Source organism: Lactuca virosa, chromosome 6 (genome assembly GCF_052849685.1).
Source record: "Lactuca virosa cultivar CGN04683 chromosome 6, Lactuca_virosa_CGN04683_v6, whole genome shotgun sequence".
Taxonomy (NCBI): domain Eukaryota; kingdom Viridiplantae; phylum Streptophyta; class Magnoliopsida; order Asterales; family Asteraceae; genus Lactuca; species Lactuca virosa.
Genome location: NC_136431.1, coordinates 46,523,945 through 46,549,360, shown reverse-complemented (window position 1 = coordinate 46,549,360; position 25,416 = coordinate 46,523,945). Strand labels below are relative to the sequence as shown.

Sequence of the window (25,416 nt, the reverse complement as noted above, 5' to 3'; positions counted from 1 at the left end):
TCATCACCTTTGTCATATCTGTTGCGCTTCAGGAAACAGGTACCGACAGACAGAGAAAATTGAGAAAGGAAGCATATTATATGGATAGGAGAACCCGGGAGAAAGTTGAATTGGTTACGATCTCAAATATCAGGTGAAAATCGATCACACAAACCCCCTAAAATTCCCCTTCAGTCGATCTATATTTCACCATATTTGCCCTCCAAATTCTTACTCATTACATCAGCATTAACTCGAATTCTGAGTTTTGCTAACAGGCAGGATGTATTTCGGATGTGAAAGACGATACAGATCACACCAATTTCCTTGCTGGTACTCTCAATCTCAAAGAAGAAAATGAGGTTTGGAGTTGTTTATATGAGGGTTTTGATTTTCGTCAGTTATTATCTTTCTTTATTTCAGTCTCATCTGATTAGGCTTTCATCAGGTGGGACCTTCCTTTTAGACCTTTTGAACACCGAATCTTCTGTATCGTTTCTCTTCTGGTAAGTAATTGATTCTCTGCTTAGTTTTTATTATGATCGTAACTTTTATTCGATTTCATTGTGAGGTTAGTTGATTATATGCAACCTTTATACAAAAGAAAGGATTTATATATATTATTTAGTTTGATATTATTAATTATAAAGCTTTAAGGTTAATCCATTGTTGTTACCTGTCATACATACTTATAAAACTAACATTTTTTCTTGAATCTCACGCATTTGAAACCCTATTTTTTAACTTCCTCAAACCACATTCATTTGAAACCCCCTTTTTTAACTAATGCAACTCAAAAGTTTTCTTAATTATGATTTAACACTCAAAAGTTTTATAACTTATATTATGTTTAATTAGCATTTAGTGAAAAGTTTACTATAAAAAGGCCAATCTTTTGTGTCTTTTGTGTTATATAAAATCTTACATGTAAGAATGATTTGAAGATATTGTGATTCAAAAGTTTTCATATAGTTGTAGCATTCACGATCCAAATATGATGATTTGAAGAAATGGGTTATGTCACATCGATGCTAATTGTAATATGATTTTTCTTTCAACCAAAGCAAATGAAACTTTTCTATTCTTTCTTTATATTCAGTTTCTCATTTAATCTTTATATGTGATTTGTGTGTATTACTCAATCTTGAATGTGACTCTCCAAACATCAATGTTTTGCTTGGAACATCTTTCTGATTCTTCTTTTTCAAGAAAAAAAATTTGATTGCAGGTTAGTGAAGAATTGTCATCAAGTTTCTATGGCTGAATGGTGTTAAATGAAGAAAGAAGATTCATAAAATGGATATAGGTTTTCTTGTTTGAGCAAAGTTGACGAATGTTAGTTTTTTCTTTTGATTTAAATGTATGTTTATGTAACATCTTTATTTATATATTCAATCACTCAATGCTCTTATTTATTTGATTGTAGTTTTCCTATTTTGATTATGTTTATTTTCTATTATTTTTTTGTTGAGTTATCCTACACAACATATTTAAAAGACAATATTTAAAAGATAACATAATTTTGAACATTTGATATGTAATTATGATAGACTTATCATGATATGTTCTTCATATGAAAGTAATTTATCCATATTACTACGACAAGAATTACATATGACATTTACGAATATATATATATATATATATATATATATATATAATATATGATTTGTTTAACATGTATATGCACCTATATATGTTATAAATTTATAATTAAATATTTTTATGTTTAATAATTGAAGGGATTAAAATGATGCATCAAAACCAATTATTTAGACGAATATAATAATAATAATAATAATAATAATACATTTCCAAGTACCGCATTCATTTGAAACTCACACTACAACTCAAGAGTTTTCTAATTTATGTATATTTATTAGTTACAACTCAAGAATTTTTAACTTATGATTATTAATTAGTAATCACTAATAACTTTTTATTTTCCTTTCTTTTATAAGGTTGTAAAATTTTGCTCATTAAAAACATTAATGTATTTGAAGAGATTTGTGATTTAAATATAAAGAGTTAATATAAATGTTATAATAGATGTTTTAGTGTTTTTATGTTATTAAAAGTTATAGTGTTTATTTTTCATATTTTTTATTATTCGTTGTATATATATATATATATATTTTAATACAAATGTTATAATAGATGTTTTTCTATTTTTATGTTAGTAAAAGTTACAGTTCATATTTTTGTTCATACGTTTTTTTACCCGTTATATTATCATTCATTTGATATATAATTTACACAATTTTAAACGGTTTATAAAATTATCAAATAATTTTATATATCATAATGACTTAAAAATTAAACTATAACGTTTAATGAAACTAATATGTTAATTATATGTTTGCTTTACTACTAACATTTTGTTTCAAAGTAGAAATATTAAATAATAATTTGGTAAAAGTTATTATTTTAACTATATAATTCTATTCTCGCGCAACGCACGGGGATTCGCCTAGTACTATATTATAAATAAATCATTTTTCCTTTCACCACATTCATTTGAAACTCCCATGCATTTTTCCTTTCACCACATTCATTTGAAACTCCCATGACTTTTCAATTTCTTTATAATAATAATTATAAGTTGGTTAATAAGGTTAAAAAAAATATCAAATCTAAAGTGTAATCATATATAAACTAAATTTCAATATTAAAATTATATATTTACTTCTACTTATAAAGTTATGTTTTTTAACTTTTAACATATTATACTTAATTTATTAATTTTAATATATTGTTGGATGTAAACTATTATCATTTTAAAGATACAATTTTGGAACAATTTGTATAAAATATTTAAATTATTAATTTGAATATAACATTAGGGTCAACTTAAATATAAATTTTAGTTTAACTTAAACAACCCAAAGAATATTTTGTATATAGTTAAAAGTGATTAATTGTGGTGTCTTTTTAATAATGATTATAAGTTGGTTAATAAGGTTAAATAAATATCAAACCTAAAGTATAATCATAAATATACTAAATTTCAATTTCAAAATAATATCTTTACTTTTATTTATAAAGTTATGTCTTTAACTTTTAACATATTATACTTAATTTATTAGATTTAATATGTTGTTGTATATAAACAATTACCAGTTTAAAGCTACAACTTTTGAACAATTTGGACAAAATAGTTAAATTGTTAATTTAAATATAACATGACAATGTCAACTTAAATATAAATTTCAATTCTACTTAAAAAACTGAAGAATATTTTGTAAATAGTTAAAAGTGATAAATTGTAGTGATAAATGCAAAAACTAAATTGTAATCTCAATTTAACTAAAATATTTTCTAACGATATTTTATAATCAATAAAAGTTTTCAAATAAGTAGTTTAAAATAACTTACAATAACAATAGTTAAAATAATTTTATATAAATGATTATATTGTTACCTTTAAAATCAAAAAACAATGTTTGATGTTTTAAATAATTATAATGATAGAAATTAAAACATTAAGCAAATAAATTTTAAAAAATTAATGAAAAATAACAACAACTATAAATAACATTAAACCATATATTATATTTAATTTTATTCATGTGTAACTCGCGGATAGAAGTCATTCAAACGATTAAGATTATGCAGTTATAATAGATGTATATATTTTCATATAATTCAAAATAATCAATATATTATATCAATTTAGTATACGAATTATTATATCAAATTTAACAACAACGTTATTGCTATATTTAAAAAAACATATATTTGTAAAGACTTCAACTATATAGGTGTTTCTGCGCAACGCGCGGGCATTCGCCTAGTATACTTATAAAAAGTATGTTTGAATCGTCTATTGATTTTAAAGGGGTTTAATGAGATTAAAGATTGACATATCTCTTCAAATATAATATGGGATTAGACATGAAAGAAACAAGTGAGATGATCACATCAACAATCCATTTAACCCATAGAAACATGAGATGATCACTAGAATCTCCATTAAACCGTTCAATGGGGATTAAACTAAACACTCTATCTTCTATGTTATATTCAAGTTTATTCTATTGAACCCTCGTTGCGGATGCCCTTTATGGTGTAAGGATGAAGAAATATCCGAGAAGAAAGTGATGACAATGTTAGATATGAATGAGTAGTTGTTTTTTGCGACTTTTTTTTTGCTGAACGACCTTACACACCCTATAAATCTACATATTTATCTAAAACATGACTTAAACCCTTAATATGTTATTGTTGACTGAGAGACATATTTCTAACAATTCATGATATTGTCAGCCCATAAATGTTTGGTTGTTTTTAAGGGGACATTATCTTAGATAAAAAAAATATGAATGTTTAAAATCATGATGGTCGAGTAATACATGTTATTGTTTTATTTCATATGTTTGTGTTTTCTCTACAATATACACATTTTTATTCTTAACCCACTTTTGCTTTCGGTTTATATTTTGTATATACTTTTTTCTTTACCCCATATTCACAGGGGTAGTCCTAAGAGGATGCGAGAGGTGCGACCGCACAGGGTCCGATTCTAAACTAATTTAACTAGTTAATATAAAATATATATTAGTTTATGCAAACAAAAAACAAAAACAACTTCTAGTTAAGATGGCTGGAAAGCGTGTACTGAATCCAGTTTCTCTCTACTGATCCGTGTATAACTTCCAATTATTATATTTTTTAACTAGTCCCACTTTTTAGAAGGTTTTATTCCTCATTTTCTTTTCAATTTGAAGATTCATTAATGGTCCCTTAAATATTGATTTTTCATTTGTAATTGCCTGAATTTACAAATCACCTCCCTCAAGTCTCCAAATACACATTTAGATCATTGTATATTATTATTATGTAAACAATTCTCGTAGCATGTTCAAAGTTCAAAATGAATAACCCATCGTTCCTTTGTTTCGATTGTTTTTATAACATTTATAGATTTACCATGTTATTAGCAAATCTTATTTGTAAGAAAAAATTATACTTAGTGGCCCATTTTTATTTTTCGTATAAGGCCCTCAAAATTCACGGGACGCCCTTACATATTCATGGTTGTGGGCTCATATTTCATATAATCAGAAATAATTCATCGAAATAGTCACAAATGACATACGTGTTATCTCCCCAATACAACATTAATATTATGAGGCTTGGCTCTTATAGTTGTGTCTGTTCTTTAATGTGTTTTCTTTGGCGATAATTTTGTTAAGCTACAATCAAACATACTTTTAATATGTAATGTGGTGAAACCCCAATTTAATCATTTGGTTAATTCGATTCCATATGAATTGGACATCCGCCAAAAGTGTGTTTAAATAATTAGAAGTTTCAGTCTGTCGAACTAATGTGATTCATATTAAATGTTATATTCTTAAATAATCAGGTAACTTATATTAATTATTTACAAAGTTAAGAAACATATAAAATTTTACATCGATCAACCAATTGTTGTCAAAATCGCGATCCTGATCGTAGGACTGTACGATCCTACGATCCTAACTTGGTAATCGATCCCGATGTTACTGGGATCGTTTTTCGGTAAGATCGTGGTAGGATCGTAAGATCGTAAAATTGATCGTAAGATCGTAGGATCGTGATTATTTTTTTAAAACAAAATTGTAATATTTTTCATGGGCTAACTATGTAGACTACCAATTTTGAATTGTTTATCACTAAATGATGTATTTGATATGTCTTTTTTATGTTTTAAATAAATTATTGTTAACTGATTGGTTAACAGATGAGTGAAAATATATTTTTTATGAATTAAAATGCTTTTGGTAGGATCTTACGATCCGTTTCGGTCTTACGATCACGATCTTGCAAAGCAAAAAACGATCATATGAAAGATCTCGATCTTGATAATCTTGGATCAACCTAATCAATTAGTTTGATTACTGAAAACGTATTAGATATTTATTTTTATTTTTATAATAAATATATGCATTATAGTAGGGATGTTGAAAACTATCATCTTAAATTTGGATAGATTGGAATAGTGATTTTTCAATTGTGGCTGTTGAATGAAAACATATTTTTAATACTTTGATTTTTATTTGTGCTTCAACTATGAAAATGGATTAAGTTGGTTCCCTAAAAAAATAGGTTATGTTTTTTTAAAGAATCAATGCCTCTTAAGCAAATGTCTTTCATTTCATTTATCTTTAGATAAAAAATGTCACAAACTTTACCTAAAAAAAAGAGTGTTTTTTTTTTAGAATCAACATCTCAAAAGCAATGCAATGTCTATTTCTTTTGGGAAGAACATCCCATTTCCCAAAAAACTTTTATTTAAGGAAACTTTATAATTCAAGAACTTCTATTTCTATAAATCTTTATTAAACAAGAAATATAATTTAGCGTAAAAATGAAGCATCTTAATGAATCATCTAATCAGTTGTTCTTTAAGATTGCGGATCAAGCTACTCGGTATGCTTCTCACACCATCGACATGATGTTGAGGTGGAAACTCTTCTTAGACGTGGACATCAACCCCACATGCGAGGTGCCCCTGTGGTGTGGTGACCCGTGAACCCACTAACACCAGACTATCTTTTTTCTCTAAAATCAATTATATAAATATCAATACAATCAACCAATTTTATTTACAATTCATCAAACTTCTATATTTTTCTCTCTTAAACTTAGGTGTTGTTTGTTTTTCCGAAGCAAAAATTCATGAAGTGTGCGGACCACCTCTGCAACCATCTACAGCAGAAAAGGTGGACCGAACGACTGCAACCTGTAATAAGAAGTTTGTTTGTTTTTTAATATCTGCAGACTGCTGCAATAAACTGATTTTACAAACTGAAAATAGTTCTCAACATTGATATTTTAATAATTATAGTCTTAAAACATTGAAAGAATACTAAAAAAAATATAAAAAAAACAAAAGTATAAAATTTCTAAAAACAAATCTAAAAAATATATAAGAAAAAGCTATCAGTTATTTACTAGAAAAAACTAATTTTAAAGAACATAAAAAAATTATAAAAAAATTAAGAAAATATTACAAACAATGTATAGAAGATTTGTAAAAGAATCATACATGTTAAAAAAGATGCATCCGAAACTGAAAATATTATTAAACGAAAGGGTAAAAAAAATTTAAAAATCAAAGTTTTTTTTTAATCAAATTATAAAAAATTGTAGAAACTATAAGAGGAAATTGTATCCAAATCTGCAAATCAAAGTTTTTTAAAAAAAATCAAGTTATACCAAATTTCTAAGAAAAATCATTTGGAAAAAATGAAAGTTGAAGAGACAAGTCAAATGTTGCGTCACGCAAAACACGCACAGACGTTTTATAGTCTGAAGACTTCCAAAAATCAAACTGTTGCGAGAAGGTACGTGTTGTACGTGTGCTGTGTCGCGTAGTAAAAATGGTCTTAACAGTTTTTTCTAAGATAACAAACAACCTCTTACTTCCAATTTTCTTACTTTCACAATATGTATCCAAACTTCAACAACCTAACACCAAACGAAATTCATTCCACAAAATTCAACCACGACAAGATCTGATAACCTTTTTGCACTAAACAACTCATCACCACTCTTTTATTAGTATGACTAGGTGTGAGACCCATGTACTACACGGGGTTATTACAAGAAATGAATATTTGCATTTTTATCCCTTAATAGCATCATACTTTCATTTGTATCACATAATACATTATGTGATACAAATACATAATACATTATGTGATACAAATGAAACTATGATGCCATTAAGGGATAAAAAGGTAAATATGATGCTATTATGGTGTAAAAACGAAATATGAATTATGATGCTACATTACACAAATTCACAAACAAAAACAACAACAGCGGCAGGGGTAGGCATGGGTAAATAGGGCAATTCCATTGAACAATTGAATTTGCAATGTAACATAATAAAAAAATTACAATAGTAATGAAATGTCGAACATGGAAAAATATTTGTGGGTGTTTTTAGAAATGGAAGGGGAAATGTGGTAAGTCGATTATACAATTGGAGTAATTTGAGGTTTACATAAATATTAAATAATTATGTTATTTAAGAACTGCAAAATCATAAAACACCAATAAACAATTTGAAACATATTTACTGATTCCAATAAACTATAACTATTATGTTTTATCTTGAACAAAAAAAATACACAATCAAATTTATTTTGGCAAATGTAACAATTTTCTAATATTTTCCAAAACCGAATGTATACCAAAAGGTCCCTGCTTTTCGATCCACCATAGAACCATCATCACTTTTTATTTAAAGGATGAATTTGTTTAGATGAAGTGATCCTCACAGATACAGATGCATACTTGTATGCAAAATGAGATGAAGAAGAATAACAATGACAGACGTCTTTGCTGAACTTCTTTAGATGTTGCAGTCGACAAGGATGATAGGTTACATATGTCGTGATAGTATATGAGAAATCGTATATTTAGGAAATTACATCAGAAAGAAATCAATTTTAGAGTTGTCATTAATTATGGCATTTATTACATTACAAATATATCAATTCTTTTTCATCGAAGCATTTATTTCTTGCAATATTGTAACCGAAATAAGTTGTGAGTATGTGAACAAATCAGAAAATTACATTTGGAAATAAATAAATTCTAAAAATCTATTAAAATGCCATGTGTCCAAAAATCAATGAGGACATGACATGTGACAAAAAATGGGTTTTATTTATTAGTATAGATATAGATTCCATTGTATTCCTTTCACCATAGCTTACTTTACCAACTTACTTCACACCTTTAATCGACAGTGGCTATAAAAAAGTTAGTTAGAGATTAATATTTATAATTTTTTTATGAATAAATAAAACATCTTTAATTTTAATTAATCTTGTATTTAAATTTGTTTTATATATTATATGTATTAAAACTTAACAATTTTGAAGTGATAGAAAGTGGTGATAAGACTCGTGGGTGTGGTGTCACACTTGTCATGGTCCACATCAACGTCATCTAAGATTTGTCACACTCTCTAGTTTTTGTCATTTACATGACGTTGGTTGTCACATTTGGCATACCATTTTTTTTAATAATTAATATAAAAAATAAACATTTCAAATACTTTTTTAAAAAAAAAACTAAAATTTCATTTAACTAGAATAATAATTATGATTTATAAGTTAAGGGTTGATTTTGTAATTTCACAAAACTATTTTTATAGAGGGAATTTAGGGGGGGGGGGGGGGGGGGGAGGGGGGTATGTTTTGTTAGTTGACCTAACCCTAGGGTCCTTTATGTCAAATCTTGAAAAACTTGTTATCTCTCCCTAAATTTGGAATACGAGTTTCTTCCATTTTTGTTGACTACAGCCCCGGTAATCAAAAACAAATCCCTTCTTCCTATCTATTTTCCCCAAACCATACACTATCTCTCACCGACACATTTCCACCAAGTTGCCGAGCCGAGCTCGGAATGCCGAGGTATCCGAATGGTTTGCCAAGACCACTCTGAGAGTAATAGAAAGGGAAAATTGATGCACCTTTAAAATGACACGCTAATATGGAGTGATGAGGTATGACATATAACATAGCCTTATTGGTGACTTCTTGTTATGTAGACATTTTAATTTAAAATATACCATGTCTTTTTATTGTTTCTTAGGTCACATTAAAACATCAGTTTTTTTAATTTGCAAAATTACAAAGATGGTCATATTTAATGGTAAAATTACAAAAAAAAAAAATGACATTATGTAATAGCAGGAAACAAAAATTATAATAATAAAATTATAGAAATGATCTATATGCAATAACATGGAATATGGAATGGTCTATATGTTCGTAAAAATTTAAATATTACAAAAATGGTTCCATGTGTTTATAAATTGGTGTTTGTTGTGTTGACTTCATTACACCATTCAAAATACTCTCTAATTTCAAAAAATCGATTATTTTTGCAATAACACTATCTTGTTTTGTTTACCTCTCTGCGAAATATGTTGATGCTTTTAGCTCTAATTTTGAGGTATTCTCATTATGTTTTATATTGAAAATCTCGATTTTTTTACAATAAAAAAATGGCATATGATATTGGCCATTCGCAATATTTTTCATCAAGGGAGCTTTAACAACCATCACTTCAATTGTCAAAGTAGTGTAAGGAATGTTGTTGAAATGTATGAAAGAACATATTGTTCTCAAAACCAATCTCGATTCATATTTGCATCTTTATATTAACAACTATTTGCTTTTTTTTTTTTTATAAAACATACAGGGTTCGGAATTATGGTAAAAAAAAAAAAAGTTGGAAAGGACCATTTTTGAAACACGTAATGACTTCAAAATGAAACACGCAAATATGACAATATCTGGACTTGTGTGAAATTTCGTCAGAAGAAATTGTCAATGCAAGAAATATGATAAATTCTTTAAGGAATTGTGAAATTCCATATTGAAAACACACACACAAATATATTATGCGAAGACTATAAAATTTAGTCCCAAACACCACTTAAAATTTAGTCCCAAAGTTCCAAATACTACCTATTAAATTCCATTTGGATCTATGAGACAAAATTATAAAAGAAAATGATGATGAATTAATTCAATAAAGTCGTCGACATGGAAATGCAGTCTTGGACGACCCGCGGGCCACGGCCCACTTAAACCGACCATTAAAACCCAATGGAAAAATGTTGGGCTTAAAGTTGGGCCTTAGTCATTAAAATTAAAACAAAAAACGTACCATCTTTGATCTTTCTGCTTTCTAGAACTTCTAACAAAATCTCAAACGCATGGTTGGCTGGGTGAAGGCGTGAAGCTCTTCCAGTTTCCATCCATGGCCACTTATTGCTTAACCTCAACCTCATTACATTCGCATCCGTCTTCTTCCTCTCAATCCTTCTGTAAATCCAAATCCAATCCCACAGATTCTTTAATTTCTTCAAATCGCTGCACTTACAGGAAAGATACATACTTTCTGAACTCCCAATTGTCTTCTTCGTCTTCCTCTTTTACCCTCTGCCCCAAAAATCCGGCTACCAGTAGGGACGTTTTCACTGTTTCAGCAGTTGTTGAAGGTGAACAACAACATTTTTCTTCCGAACCCGCCATTACTGGAAATGGGTACAGCTTGCAAGAGGATTCCAACTTCAGAAACTCTTTTAAACCATATGAATTATACGTTTGTAATCTCCCCAGAAGCTGTGACATCCCTGAGCTGCTTAATCAGTTCAAAACCTTCGGTACAGTTCAGTCCGTTGAGGTACTTCTTTCTTCCTTGAGTCCTTCTTCAATCTCTTTAACATAGTCCTCCACCTGTTCGACGAAATTCCTCAACCAAACATGATATCAATTATTTACAAAACAAATCATGCTTGCTTCGTCCCACAAAACTCAATATAATTCCAACACTACTTTTCAATCTTCTTACTACATTCATATGTTTCTAGTTCCTTTTCGTTCAAAAATGTCATCTACGATGATAATAATCAGGAATGATCCAATTGTTTTTGGGTTTATTAAGGTGTCAAGAAATCCCGAGACTGGGGTAAGCAAGGGATGTGGGTATGTGACTATGAGCTCACTCCAAGAAGCCAAAGCTGCCATTGCTGCACTAGATGGATCTGTGAGTTTTCTTTTTCAAAAAATCTTTTACTTTTTACATGATAATTTTGTCGATTTTGAAGTGAATAAGTTGCATATCATTAGGATGTGGATGGACGTGAAATGCGAGTGAGGTTTTCATCTGACATGAATAGTAAATATGGAAGCAACGAGTCACTGAGTTCACGACCTCAAAAGAACTTAGTATTTGAGTCGCCCTACAAAGTTTATGCTGGGAATCTTTCATGGAGTGTGAAACCTGAGGATTTGAGAAATCATTTCAGTCGATTTGGTAATGTGATTAGTACAACAGTGTTGCATGATCGGAAAGGTGGAAAGAATCGTGTTTATGGGTTTCTTTCATTCTCAACACCTGAAGAACTTGAAGCTGCAATGTCTTTGAATGGCACAGTTTAGTCTATTTCCCCTTTATTTATTTATTTATTTATATCCAGTTTTATTGATTATAATTAATTGCTAGTATTCTCTTTGTTTATTGTAGGAATTTAGTGGTAGAATATTGAAACTCCGGGAAGTTATAAAGTGGCCTGAGCAAGAGCCTTGATTGGAGTTTGATGCATGATGATGATGATGATGATGGTGAGTTATTATTACATGAATTAAGCTTATTTTTGACAAAATGTTTACATACATGATACATGTACGTATTTTTCATATTATTTGAGTTGTTGATAACTTGCTATCAGTTTTGTAAATCACTATTAATTGATTTTTGTTTCTATAAAGCATGTCTTGGTTTTATTGAATTTTATTTTGGATATTTTACAAATAGTAAATAATCTCAAAAGTGCTTATGCTATGCTATGAATGTATTATATCTTATTAGAAAAGTTTTGATGATGATGTTAGATGAATTATATCCACATTGGTGACAAGGTGTTAGTTATTATTTAGTGAATTTGTTTCAAATATGATGTATAAATAGGTATTAGATGTGTTGGTTTCATAACATCACTCAAAAACGCTCTTTATAGTTTATTCTCTCAAAACATGATCCCACTTACTACACACAGTTTCTTTACTTCTCTTTGCAAGCAATGACATCATATTGCGGTCTCCATTAGAGTTGTAGCTTCATCAAACAATTATAAATGGTTGTCAAAGTTAATCCTACAACATAGAACCTTAAATTTTGACAAAATTACCGACTTGTTTGAAATGTCTTTCGGCCCAAAGAAAGCTCGATGCAAGAAATGCCATAACTTCTTTAAGATGGAAATACCACATTGAGAAACCACTTAAATTTATATTGCAATGTGCTGAATTTTAGTTTGAATCAAGGTTAAGCAACTATGGCGAATCAATAAACCATATGGGCATACAATCAAAGTTTAGTTGGGAAAAAGATGATAGTTTATGATTAAAAAAAAAATAAAAAAAATTTCGACTATTTCATCGCGGATCTAATGCTTTGGGAGTGGGGGGACATGCCCCAATTGGCTAAAAAAAAGTTTGCATATAAATAATCTAGTTATTTTAATTTTTCCTTGAAACCCCTTTATGTTTTTGAAGAAATTCAACAAGTGCCCCCAACAAAAAGAAATGTTGGAATCGCCACTGATCTCATCCAAAAACTCTTCAACCATGTTATCGTCGAGTAAGCCGATCGTGACACACAATACAAAAGCAAGAATAAATGAATATTGAAAAGTGATTATATTATTGAATTCAATAGGCTTACAAAATCCATTTATACAGACAGCGAAATGTAGCAAGTATTGTCAAATTTATAAAACTTAAACCGGCATAATTTTCCTCTAATTAAGCTCCTAAATAAATAACGGAAAAACATAATATTAAGGAGAATATATATCCTGTTATTGAAATAGAATAAAATAAAGGAAATAAGTTGACACTGTGGGAAGCTTAAAATTGAAGGCCTAAATAGATGTTATTCATGAAGATGGGTGTGCAAACCACCTTGGGCTAATAATATTTATTAGGAGCTTCAGAAGAGAGCGAGCTTTTAGGCGATATAAAGTGGGGCTCCAAACTCCCGACATATCAAAAGTTACGTCTATTCTATTTTATGTTGGAGATCAAAACGAAAAGAAAAAAGAGTATATGTGGTCAAGGTGGGTGGTGGGTGAAGAGTCCGGTGCAGACTTCAATGTGTTGAGCTAACATACTACTTGAAGTTACCTTACTTGACAAATTCGGTGGAGAAGACTGACAAAGTCCACGTCCATTCTCCATCACAAACTTAAGTGCTTCATCGGCGACCGATCATTTTTTCCTTTAGTGAAAAGTTAAGTGGCTAGAACACCACCGATTCTTGATCCTGCAACAACATTGAAGAAATCTGCAATGTGGGCATCTGGTTTCCAGTTTTACGATGGAGGGAGGGATGATTCTAGATGGAGAATTGATTTGGCGACTAAGATACCGTCGGTGGCTCCACCTCCATCAATGGAGAGAATTCTGATTTTCCCGGTGAGGGATTTGCTTTCTTGTCGTAACTGAATAAGAAATTGTTTTCGAGAATGGAGAACATATCGAAGGTGAGTTTTTCCATATGAGAGTTGGAATTGATCATGGAGAGTGACGCCATTTGAATGTAGGTGGAAGGAGATATTGGGACGGGGAGAATGAAGATGTAGGGGTGGCTATTGATGACACGACACAACAAAAATACACGACATGAAACGAAACTGAAATTCGAATTCGTGTTCGTGTCAAGTGTAAAAAACACGACGTCGTGTCGTGTTCGTGTTCAAAATTTGACACGAAATTGACATTTTTTTGTCGTGTTTTTCGTGTTATGTATGAATAAATATTAATTAAATACATTAATTGTTATTTCATGTTATCTTTGTCGTGTGGTGTTGTGTTTGTCGTTTTTTTTTGGGTTCGTTTTCGTGCCAGTTAAAAAAAACCCGAGATCGTGTCGTATTCGTGTTACATAAAACATTGTCGTGTCGTGTCAGACAAAAACACGACACGATGACCCGATTTGCCACCCCGAGGAAGATGTGAGGGTGTTATGTATTTAAGAGAGAGAGAGAGAGAGAGAGAGAGAGAGAGAGAGAAGTACGTCGGCCTATTTTTATATTTAATAATAATAAAATAATTTTAAAAAGTAAAAAAAATGAAAAATAAATTCATTAAAGATATAATAGTTTTTTTAGTTTGGACAGGGATCAAAACTTGCGCTCAAAATGAGATCAACCCAAAAAAGTTAAGGTTTGGACTAAAACCGGAAAGAATACATACCACAGAGACATTTTTGCAATTTTCTCATATAAATATATCTTTTCATCAAAGAAAAGAGATATACACCATCACAAATAGTTTGTTTGGAGATGTCTTTACCAACACTTTGTTCCTCTTGTCTATTTGGGTGGACAAAAAAAATCAATTTTCGTCCCATTAACAAGCGTATCAATCCAATGCATGTCAAACACAATACACATGCTCATGTGTTGTTGTGTCTTGTCATGTCCTGTCTGAAATATTGGCCTATGTGAGACGTCTCAATAGATTCTTTAAATTGAATACCACTCAAACCTTTCCCGTTCCTAATTTAAAATTTTCATTTACCCGAGCCTTCCTAAGTAAGTATTTTTGTAAATCAACACCCGCATCCACTATTCTTGTATTCGGCTGGATTTCAACCTTCAATACTTTGTCTAATCTTTCACTCTCCACCTCACAAACCCTATTAACAACATCCATCCATGTTTCAAAATGTGGAGCTTCACCACTCTTCAACATCCCCTCCAAAACACAACACGCATCCTCAATCTTCCCAACATTACATAACCCATTAATCAAAACATGCAAAACCGATACATGAGGAGAAAACCCCTTTGAAGTCATCAAATCCAAATAGCTTTTAGCCTCATTATACAAACCTTGATTACATAAACCACCAACTAAAGTCCTATAAGACACCAAATTCGGCAAGCAACCATTTGCAGGCATATCCTCGAGCACCTTACATGCATCATGTGCACGGTTTTCCCTACAGAACCCTAAAATAACAGTATTGTAATGGACGATATCAGGGTTGCATCCTTTCACTTTCATCCTACATAGAAGCTTATATGCCTCCCTAAGCTTCTTCTTTCTACACAAACTGTTTAACACAGTGGTGTAAGTTAGAGAATCGGGTACAAACCCTTTGTTCCACATGTCATCTAATAACTCCACAGCTCTATTCACTTGACTCTTTCTACACAAACCCTGCATTAGAATCCTGTAAGACTCAACATTTGGAACAATATCTCTCTTTGGCATTTGATTGAACAGGTTGTAGGCAATGCTAAGATCGTTGTTAGAACAAAAGGCACGCATCAAGATGTTATAGGATTCGACATTGGGAGAAACATCATACCGATGAGCAGACTTGAATAGATCAAACGCAGGGCGAAGATGGGTCCTCTGCGAAACTAAAATTTCGAGGATTACATTCAGTTGCTTCGTGTGTGGCTTAATGTTGAACTCGAGGATTGTGTAGAACGTTTTGAGCGCTTTATCTGGTAAATTTGCGTCGCCGTATATGCGAATGATATGCGTGAAAAGGGAAGGAGTAATCGTGTAGCCACGATCAGATTTAAGGCGGGATAGAAGGGAATTCATGAGGGTGAAATGGCGACAACGACCGAGTTTAAGGATGAGGGTCTGGTAAGTTGCGTAGGAATGGCGGAAACCTGGATGTGCATTTGAAGCTAAATCGAAAATCTCTTTAGCTACAAGTGGGTCTGATTGGGAAGCTATAAGTTTCTGGATTCGAGATGGAGATGGAACCCCAGTTGCTTGTTGATTATGGTTCAAGAGAAGGGTTGAAGAGGAGTGGAAGGATTCCACAGATTTTAGGGTTCTAACAGAACAATTGATGATCTTGTTGAAATGAGAGAAAAAAGACGGCATCACTAGGTAAAATTTGCTCTCGATTATTCAGAAATTTGATTGTTAGATGCTAGAAAAGTAAAGATTTCAACAACTGTGATTCTGCCTTAGAACCCTAGAATTGAATTGAAGACAAGTTTTGGGGCTTCAAACCTTCATGTTCATCACTTCCACTTAACAATTTTCGCTCTCAAAATCATCAGGCGAATGTTGTCAAAATTGAGATAGCTATTTGGATCGTTTTAGTATTTGTAAAATCGGGATCCTTTAATCGAATAGTAACCGTAAGATTTTATAAAACAATGTAATTATAAGTTTGACACATGAAAAATATATCTTCATCCATTGGTTGATTGTCTATGAGTTCTAAAAAATTCAAAACATTTGTGATAACAAATACATATCATTTCCAATCTAATCTAACATAACAAAGGATGCATCCACATGTTCTAAAACATTTAAAATTTTGTTTATGACATTAAAAGTTAAAATTTAATAGTTTTCAACCAAAGTAATATAAAAGAAAGTTGTCATTGACTCGAATACGAATTCATAGACATAAATTATAAAGATCATCAAAATTCAAGTACATATGAAGAATTTATGGTCATCTGAAGTTGGAAGGTAAAGTACATTGTTCAAATGAAAAAAAAAAGAGGCGCGTCGGAATTGAAAAAAAAAATTTGTTTCCTTCTTTTTTGCTGTAATATTCCGACGCCGACTTTCCCTTTTCTTTTTCTACTTCACACGACACCACTTGCTCCCTCCCACTGCCTCCTCGATTTGCAACCCTTCGTCATCAGTTGACCACCGCCTCTGCCAGCGTAGCCACTTCCACCATCGCCGCCCTCTAGCTCCCTCAAAGTCGTCAACAAAGACAACCTCTTGGTAAGGTTTTTTTATTGCCTTAAAACTCGATTATTTTCACTAGAACGGTTATTATGTTTGTTGAATCGTTTTTTATTTGTCTCTCGCTTTGGACAATGTTTTTTGCTTTACAATTCTTGATCTAAATTTATGATGTTGTTGGGATGATTTTTTGAGATAATGTTGGTGTAATGGTTTTTTTGAGATTAGTTGGAATGTTTGGTATTATTGAAATGTTTAGCATGTTATCGTGGATTTGGAAATATTTATGTTTGATTTGGATTTGTGTTTAATTTGGATTTATGTTTAGTTTAGATTTTGTATGATGTTTTAATTTTCCTTTTATAATTATTCAAAAAGTTGGTTAGGTTATTTTATAAAACAGAAATATTTAATTTAGTAATACATAAAAGTTAAATGATCATTTTTATCATTAAACTTAACAATTCACAAGTTCAAACAAATAATATTTTAAAAATGAGAAATTAAATATTTTTCTACTTTTTTTCCTACATATCATCATATCCAATTAAATGTTGACATGTATAATATTTAAAGCTAATTTAATGAAATTTAATGATATTTTAATGAGTATGACGATTGGTAGGAAGAAAATGTAGGAAAATATTTAATTTCTCTTTAAAAATTCAGATATTTAAAAATTCAAAACCTCTTAAAATTTAAATATTTTAAAATTTTAGATCTTAAAAAATAATATCATGCAATACCCTAACTCCCAAATTATATCTCACATTTCAACAAAAGATTTGTTGAATGGGATAAAAATAGGAATGTTTTGTAGTAGGTAAAATTACCTAACTTTAGAAAAATATTGCGAAATGAACTTATATTTAGATATTTGTCAAAAAGTGAAAAATGACTATTCTAGATTTGATGAAGTGTATAATAGGTATTTTTTTATTTGCAGAAAAAAAAATTTAGAATTTGGAATTTCTAATTTAACTGTATTTTTTTTTTCGGTCAAATGTCATATTTTATGTTTTCCTATTGCATCTATTTCTCATACGCTATTTTTCTTTTTCTATTTTTGTAGATTTTAGTAGGGATGAGTGTGGGAGGGAACCGATACCGTTCCCAATTTTTCCGAAAACCGAATTTGATCGAAAGTCAATCTCGAATACCAAACTGAATTTGCATTACCTGTATCAGTACTGGCAATGGTACCGGTTTTCGGTACTTTCACCATACCGATGGTACTAAATCTCGAATTTCATGATTTTAATGTATCGAGTACCATCTCATATAATTAAATTCGGTACGGTTCGGTATCAGTTCCGGTACGGTACCGATACGGGATCAGAATTTGGTAGTAACTATTCATCCCTATACTTTAGTAAAAATGATGCATATTTTCGAAATTCTAAATTTGTTTATCGAATTTTCAGACATATTTTGTGAAGTTTGTAAATATTTATATATTTTTATCCGGAATCTAGAATTTGAATCCAAAATGTAATTCTTTTTTCTTTAGAAAAAAATATTTTTAATATGACATAAAACTAGTTTATAATAAATTCCAAATTATTGATGGTCATTTTTCAAAAATAGCTAGTCATTTTTTGTTATTATTTCATTTCTATTAGTTATATTTGCAAATAGATACTACTTATTTTTTGATGTAAACATAAACATTTTTTCCGATCTAACTAAAAAGAATGTCTAATCTTTTTGTTTTGGCATTTGGTTGTCATGTTATCTATCAATAAAAAAAAGTTTTTTCAAACCAAATTTCACAAAACGTGTCCCATAACCAAAACCAAAACCAAAACCGGTAGTTTCAAAACCAATCACAATGATTCCTATATGTTCTCTAAAATTTGAACTATTTTAGTTAAACATTTAATAGAAACCCATAAAATTAGTTTTTAGATGCCTAGAAGGTTCGCATGGATTTATAGAGAAGAACTCATGAGTTCGTTCGCTTAATGAGACCATCTGTGATGAATTGTTTTCAATACTTGAGTTTTTACTTGCCTTCTAGCCTCCAAATAACATGTTGAAGAAAAAGTTCCAAAGCACTCAAATCGTAGCAAACACGACCATATCAAAACATAATGTCTGAGTTGAGTTTTATTTAGGGCACATGTCTCGACACAAATTAGTTTATCAATAGTCAAACCACATATGAGATTGTCAATATCCCGCCATCTAGCAATCTACTTACAAATTGATTCTGCAACAAAACAAAATTTTAGAAGTTGTTCTTGAGTATCGACGCTATCACGCTAACATCACATAACATACACAATAAAAAGCCAACCTCAACTTCTATACAAAACAAATGTCCAACCCAATATATTGGTCCTTATAGGAGGAGTTAGGGTTTTAATTATGAGTTGGTGATGTTTATGAATAAATAAAATTCCTAGTCGACCCAACCTAAAACAAACCATCATATCTAAGATACCAAATCCACGAGCTTGATTGATTGCACACATTTATATGTTGAATAACCACTTGCAACCCGTCCCATTGCAATGACCAAATCCCTTCTCGAAGAGATAACTCATATCACCATTTACCACCCGATCTTTGACAACACAACATTTTTCAACCTCCAACACATAAACTCTAGAAAAATGATTTTTAAGAGATATATCACCATATCATATGTCATCCCAAAAACTCGTAGAATCATCATTTCCCACATTTCTTTGAAAAAAAGAATTAAGATACATATCTTTGTCTTGAAGATTTTTAATTGAAGTAATAGCATTAGTGCATTACTACAAATGCCTGAAGTATTTACACGGAAACACACACCATCTAGACCTCCAACATCACTGTGAATAGCTTTCACAACTTTCATAACCAATCCCACAAAGATGTTGACTCGATATAAAATCTTCATAGTTCTTAACTTCATATCCACTTGAAAGAAGCGTCCATTTAAACACAAAAGTCTTACATCTTCTTTAGAGACTAGTGTCACAGGATGTTTCAATCACCGTGTGCCACTTAGTGTTTCTCCGACTAAGTCAGTCTAACTTCGATGGCTCAGATGTATTAACGATTAAAGGAAGCAAGAGGAACGACAAGAAACACTTCTAAGAAAAGTGCTTCTTTATACAACTTAACTTCTTACAATGGAACTTCTTCGATGGTTTGGACAAATGAGTCATCCCCCTATTTATAGGCATCCTACACCTCCTCAAAGGGAAGTTTCTAGGTTTCGAATATTCCTGAGTATTCTAGATCGTTCTAACAAGATCCTTATCTATATACAAATTTCTACACAATTCTATTATATACTTTTGTGTCCTAGAGAATTCTAGGTCGTTCTAGGGACTTATGGTAGATTATTACTTATTCTACCATCTTCTTGATCGGTCTGGAAAATTCTAGAACCCCAATTCGTGACACCCTCCCCCACTGAAATCCTTGACGTCCTCGTCAAGCCTGGGACTTGTATGCTTCGATCTTGTCTTTAAACAACCACAAATCTTGTTCTCGTTCCCAACTGGATTCAGTATCGGGTTGTCCCCTCCATCGAACATAGTACTCAATCCAGTTTGGTGATCCTCTTTTGCGGATTACTCTATCGGCTAGAATTTCGTCTACTTCTTTATCAAAGGAGATCACGTTTGCAACTGGAGCCCGATGGGATTCACTCCTAGAAGGGTCCTCTTCATCTCTATTGTAAGGTTTAAGGAGACTTACATGGAATACAGGGTGGACCTTCAAGTGTGATGGTAAGTTTAGCTTATATGATCTAGTCCCGACCTTTTGCATCACCTGATATGGTCCTTCATATCTTCGTGTTAAACCCTTTGTGCACTTTTCGGGTGGATTTAAACATTCTTTGTGGGAATTTGACCATTACCTCGTCGCCCACTATGAATTCTCGTGGTTGTCTTTTCGTATCTGCCCATTTCTTCATACGTTTAGCTGCCTTTGTTAAGTATGATATTGCTATATCACGTTCTTCGTTCCATCCTTTTACGAATTTATATGCGGGTGGGCTAGACCCTTTATAAGCTTTAGCCAACTCTTGAGGTGTCAATGGTTGTTGTCCCATTATGATTTGGAAGGGACTTTGCCCTGTAGCCTCGCTTTGCTGGAAGTTATACGAAAATTGGGCGACGTCTAGTAACTTCGCCCAATTCTTCTGATTAGCACTAACAAAGTGCCGAAGGTAAATTTCTAGAAGATGGTTCACCCTTTCCGTTTGGCCATCCGTTTGTGGGTGAAAGCTTGTTGAGAAGTGGAGCTCCGATCCCATGAGTTTGAATAACTCCTTCCAGAATTTCCCTGTGAATCTCGAGTCTCGATCACTGATAATGCTACGAGGAAGTCCCCAATACTTTACTACATGCTTGAAAAATAATCGACCGGCTTCTTCGGCGGTGCAATCTCGTGGAGCAGCAATGAAAGTCCCGTACTTTGAGAAGCGATCTACAACCACCATTATCGAGCCGCGTCCTTCTGATGTGGGTAGAGCCGAGATGAAATCCATGATGATACTATCCCAAGGATGTTCGGCGATCGGTAGTGGTTCTAACAAGCCGGCTGGCTTGCTTTGCTCTACCTTGTCTTGCTGACATATAAGACAAGTTCGTACATAAGCGTCAACATCATCTCGCATTCTTGGCCAGTAATAACTTTGTTCTATGATGGCCTTGGTTCGGTGTGTCCCTGGATGCCCTGCCCACTTTGAGTCGTGACATTCTCTTAAGACTTCCCTCCTTAAGCTTTTCCACCTGGGAACATACATACGATTTCCGACTGTGAGTAGAAGTCCGTCTTCAACCCAGAACTTCCTGGTTTTCCCTTGCGTAGCCATTTCCATCAAACTCTTGGTTAGTGGATCGTGGTTTAATCCTTCTCTAATTCGGTCAGAAAGATCACAAGTTATTCTGGTGATGTTTGCAAACTCCGCTTTGCGACTTAGTGCATCTGCGATCACGTTTGTCTTCCCTGGCTTGTACTCCATAACATAGTCGAATTCAGCCAGGAAATCTTGCCATCGAGCTTGTTTGGGACTAAGCTTCTTCTGATTCTGAAAGTAACTCGTGGCAACATTGTCGGTTTGGATTACGAATCGGCTTCCAAGTAAGTAATGTCTCCATACACGAAGGAAATGAATAATGGCTGTCATCTCCTTGTCATGAACTGGATATCTTCGTTCCGTCTCGTTTAGTTTTCGACTTTCATATGCCACAGGGTGATCGTCACATATTAATACCCCCCCCCCCCGGATAGCAAAGTCAGAAGCATCAGTTTGTACTTGGAATTGTTTGGAATAATCTGGCAGCTTCAAGATTGGTCCTTCCATAACAACTTTCTTCAGGTCTTCGAAAGTCTTTTGGCACTTTTCCGTCCACTGCCAAGTCATTTTTTTCTTTAGGAGCTCTGTCAACGGTGTTGCTCTAGCCGAGTAGCTGGATATGAACCTTCGATAATAATTAATTAGCCCTAAGAACGATCGTAGTTCAGACATGTTCTTTGGTGCTTCCCATTCTTTGATAGTGCGTATTTTGTCTTTCTCTATATGGATCCGTAATCTTATGCCCTAAAAAGGATACTTCAGGTTGGGCGAAGGAACACTTCTCCGCTTTTACATATAGTTGGTTTTCCTTGAGTACTTTGAAAACCGAGCGTAGGTGTTCGACGTGCTCCTCTAGCGACTCTGAGTACACTACGATGTCATCTAAGTACACTACCACAAATTTGTCCAAGAATGGGTGGAATATCTTATTCATCAAAGTGCAAAATGTGGCAGGTGCGTTAGTTAAACCGAAGGGCATTACTAAGAACTCGAATGATCCGTACCTTGTCACGCACGTCGTCTTCGGTTCGTCTCCAGCTGCTACATGCACTTGCCAATATCCTAATCGCAGATCTAACTTTGAAAACCAACGTGCCCTTACTAGTCGATCAAATAGATCGGCTACCAAAGGTATGGGGTATTTGTTTTTCACAGTGACTTTATTTAGTGCTTGATAGTCGATGCACATTCTCAAGCTACCGTCATGCTTCTTCTGGAATAACACCGACGCACCAAACGGGGCTTTGGAAGGTCTAATGAACCCAGCGTCTAGTAACTCTTTTAACTGTCGCCTTAGTTCTTCTAACTCTGGTGGAGCCATTCTATAAGGACACATCGCTGATGGCTTGGCTCCGGGTTCAAGTTCTATTTCGTGGTCAACCTCCCTTCTCGGTGGTAACTTCTTTGGCAACTCCGGTGGCATTACGTCTTTGAACTCTTCTAGTACCTTCTTGATTTCCTTTGGAACTTCCAACTTGGAGAGTTCAGGTTCTTCTTTTAATGTGGCTAAGAAGGTCGTTTCGCCCTTTCGGAGTCCTTTATTTAATTGCATGGCGGAGATAATTCGAGATTCCGTCTTACTTCTTTCCAAGGGTACGATGTGAATCGTAGAGCCCTTGGTGAGATGCATGGTTTGGTCTTCAAAGGAAAATGGGCGTACTTCGTCTAGAAACTCCATCCCTAGCACAATACGATAATCGTCCATAGGGAATACTGTTAATTCTATGGTGTCTTTCCATCCTCCTATCTCGATGGGCACGTTATGAGCAACTCCAAGGATTGGCTCGGATGGGGAGTTTACTGTTTTCAACCATCCTTTCTCTTTCGTATATTGAATATTCATTTTCTTTGCTTCGTCCTCAGCAAGAAAGTTGTGAGACGCACCTGTATCAACTAGGGCTCTTGTGGTTTCTCCATTTACTTTTGTCGTTACGAACATGAGGCTTCCTCCCTTCTTTGGTTTTGTCTCTTCCTTAGCCACCGAGTTGAGGAGACGCATCGAGCTTAGTTGCACTTCGTCCCTTTCTTCATTTTCATCTTCAAAGACCATGGCGTTGAAACTTTTCTTCTTGGGACAATCTCTTATTAGATGGGGACCGTCACATAAATAACACTTCACCTCCTTACGAGTCCCTCCTTCGATCGCCTTTCCTTTGAAAGTTGAGGGTTTGACAGCGGGTCTATCTTCCCTTGGTGACGGCCTTGTTGCGACTTTATCTCCCCCACTGGTCCTCCTAATCGGGGCATCTCTTCGGAAGTCCATAAGGTCTTCCGCTACAGCAATAGCTTCGTCAACGTCTTGGACACTCCTTCGCTTGAGCTCGTTATAAGCCCAAGATTGTAGTCCATCTTGGAAATAAAATAACTTGTCCTTTTCTTGTAATTCAGGCAACTCAAGCATTAAAGCAGTAAATTTTGCCACATAATCTTTAATCGACCCAACGTGTTTCAGTCCCCGAAGCTTCTTCATCGCTACATCTTCGACGTTATAGGGACAAAACTGCTTCTTGAGTTGCCTTTTGAACTCATCCCATGTCTCTATGGTGTATAACCCTTTTTCTATGTCGTTATGCTTCCGCCTCCACCATAGGGCGGCGTTCTCACATAGGTATAGGACGGCCGTGTCTATTTTAGGCTTATCGTCCTTTACCCCGATTGCATTGAAATAACATTCTATGGACCAGAAAAATTCTTCAAGAAGTTTAGGGTCACGCTTACCTCCGTACTTCAGGGGTTTAGGTGCATCGGCATGTGGCGTCATCTTTGTACTTGCTCCTCCAGCAATTGCGGCTTTGCACAAATTCACTTCGGCTTCTAGAGTAGCAATCTTCTCACGGAACTCATTCCGCAGGGTGTTAATAAGTCCAAGGACTTCTCCCTTGATGACACCGATGGTCTCTTTCAATCCATCGCTCGTGTCACTTATCTTGGCAACGAACTGATCGACGGTATCCTTCCATTCAATGATCTCACCGACATTAATCTCTATCCTTGTAAGCTTGTTCTCTAAGTTTGCCAAGGCATCTATCGATTGGTCCCTCTTCTTGGACTTTCTTCCTTTCTCCTCGACGACAGGAGGCACGTTTGCTACTTCACTACTTCCTCCTTCCGTAGCCATGATCTCTTGCTTGTACGAACTCTGGCTCTGATACCACGTGTCACGGGATGCTTCAATCACTGTGTGCCACTTAGTGTTTCCTCCGACTAAGTCAGGCTAACTTCGATGGCTCAGATGTATTAACGATTAAAGGAAGCAAGAGGAACGACAAGAAACACTTCTAAGAAAAGTGCTTCTTTATACAACTTAACTTCTTACAAGGGAACTTCTTCGATGGTTTGGACAAATGAGTCATCCCCCTATTTATAGGC

At 33.2% G+C, this 25,416-nt stretch overlaps 2 protein-coding genes across 2 annotated transcripts; one reads left to right on the top strand and one right to left on the bottom strand.

Moving 5' to 3' along the window:
- Positions 1–10,665: 10,665 nt before the first annotated feature.
- Positions 10,666–12,281, top strand: LOC145118680 (RNA-binding (RRM/RBD/RNP motifs) family protein). Its single transcript, XM_079054372.1, has 4 exons — positions 10,666–11,178; positions 11,440–11,541; positions 11,625–11,930; positions 12,022–12,281. The coding sequence occupies exons 1-4, from the start codon at positions 10,753–10,755 to the stop codon at positions 12,082–12,084; spliced, it is 897 nt and encodes a 298-aa protein (XP_078910498.1). The 5' UTR covers positions 10,666–10,752; the 3' UTR covers positions 12,085–12,281.
- Positions 12,282–14,620: 2,339 nt separating this feature from the next.
- Positions 14,621–16,645, bottom strand: LOC145122830 (oligomeric golgi complex subunit-like protein). Its single transcript, XM_079058398.1, has one exon. The coding sequence runs from the start codon at positions 16,410–16,412 to the stop codon at positions 15,042–15,044; it is 1,371 nt and encodes a 456-aa protein (XP_078914524.1). The 5' UTR covers positions 16,413–16,645; the 3' UTR covers positions 14,621–15,041.
- Between the last annotated feature and the right edge of the window lie 8,771 nt (positions 16,646–25,416).

Excerpts from the sequence above, each read along its gene's own strand:
- LOC145118680 (XM_079054372.1), top strand. The coding sequence starts at position 10,753 with ATGGCCACTTATTGCTTAACCTCAACCTCATTACATTCGCATCCGTCT. Across the intron at positions 11,542-11,624 it reads TTGCTGCACTAGATGGATCT|GATGTGGATGGACGTGAAAT; the intron begins GTGAGTTTTCTT and ends GCATATCATTAG. Across the intron at positions 11,931-12,021 it reads CAATGTCTTTGAATGGCACA|GAATTTAGTGGTAGAATATT; the intron begins GTTTAGTCTATT and ends TGTTTATTGTAG.
- LOC145122830 (XM_079058398.1), bottom strand. The coding sequence starts at position 16,412 with ATGCCGTCTTTTTTCTCTCATTTCAACAAGATCATCAATTGTTCTGTT.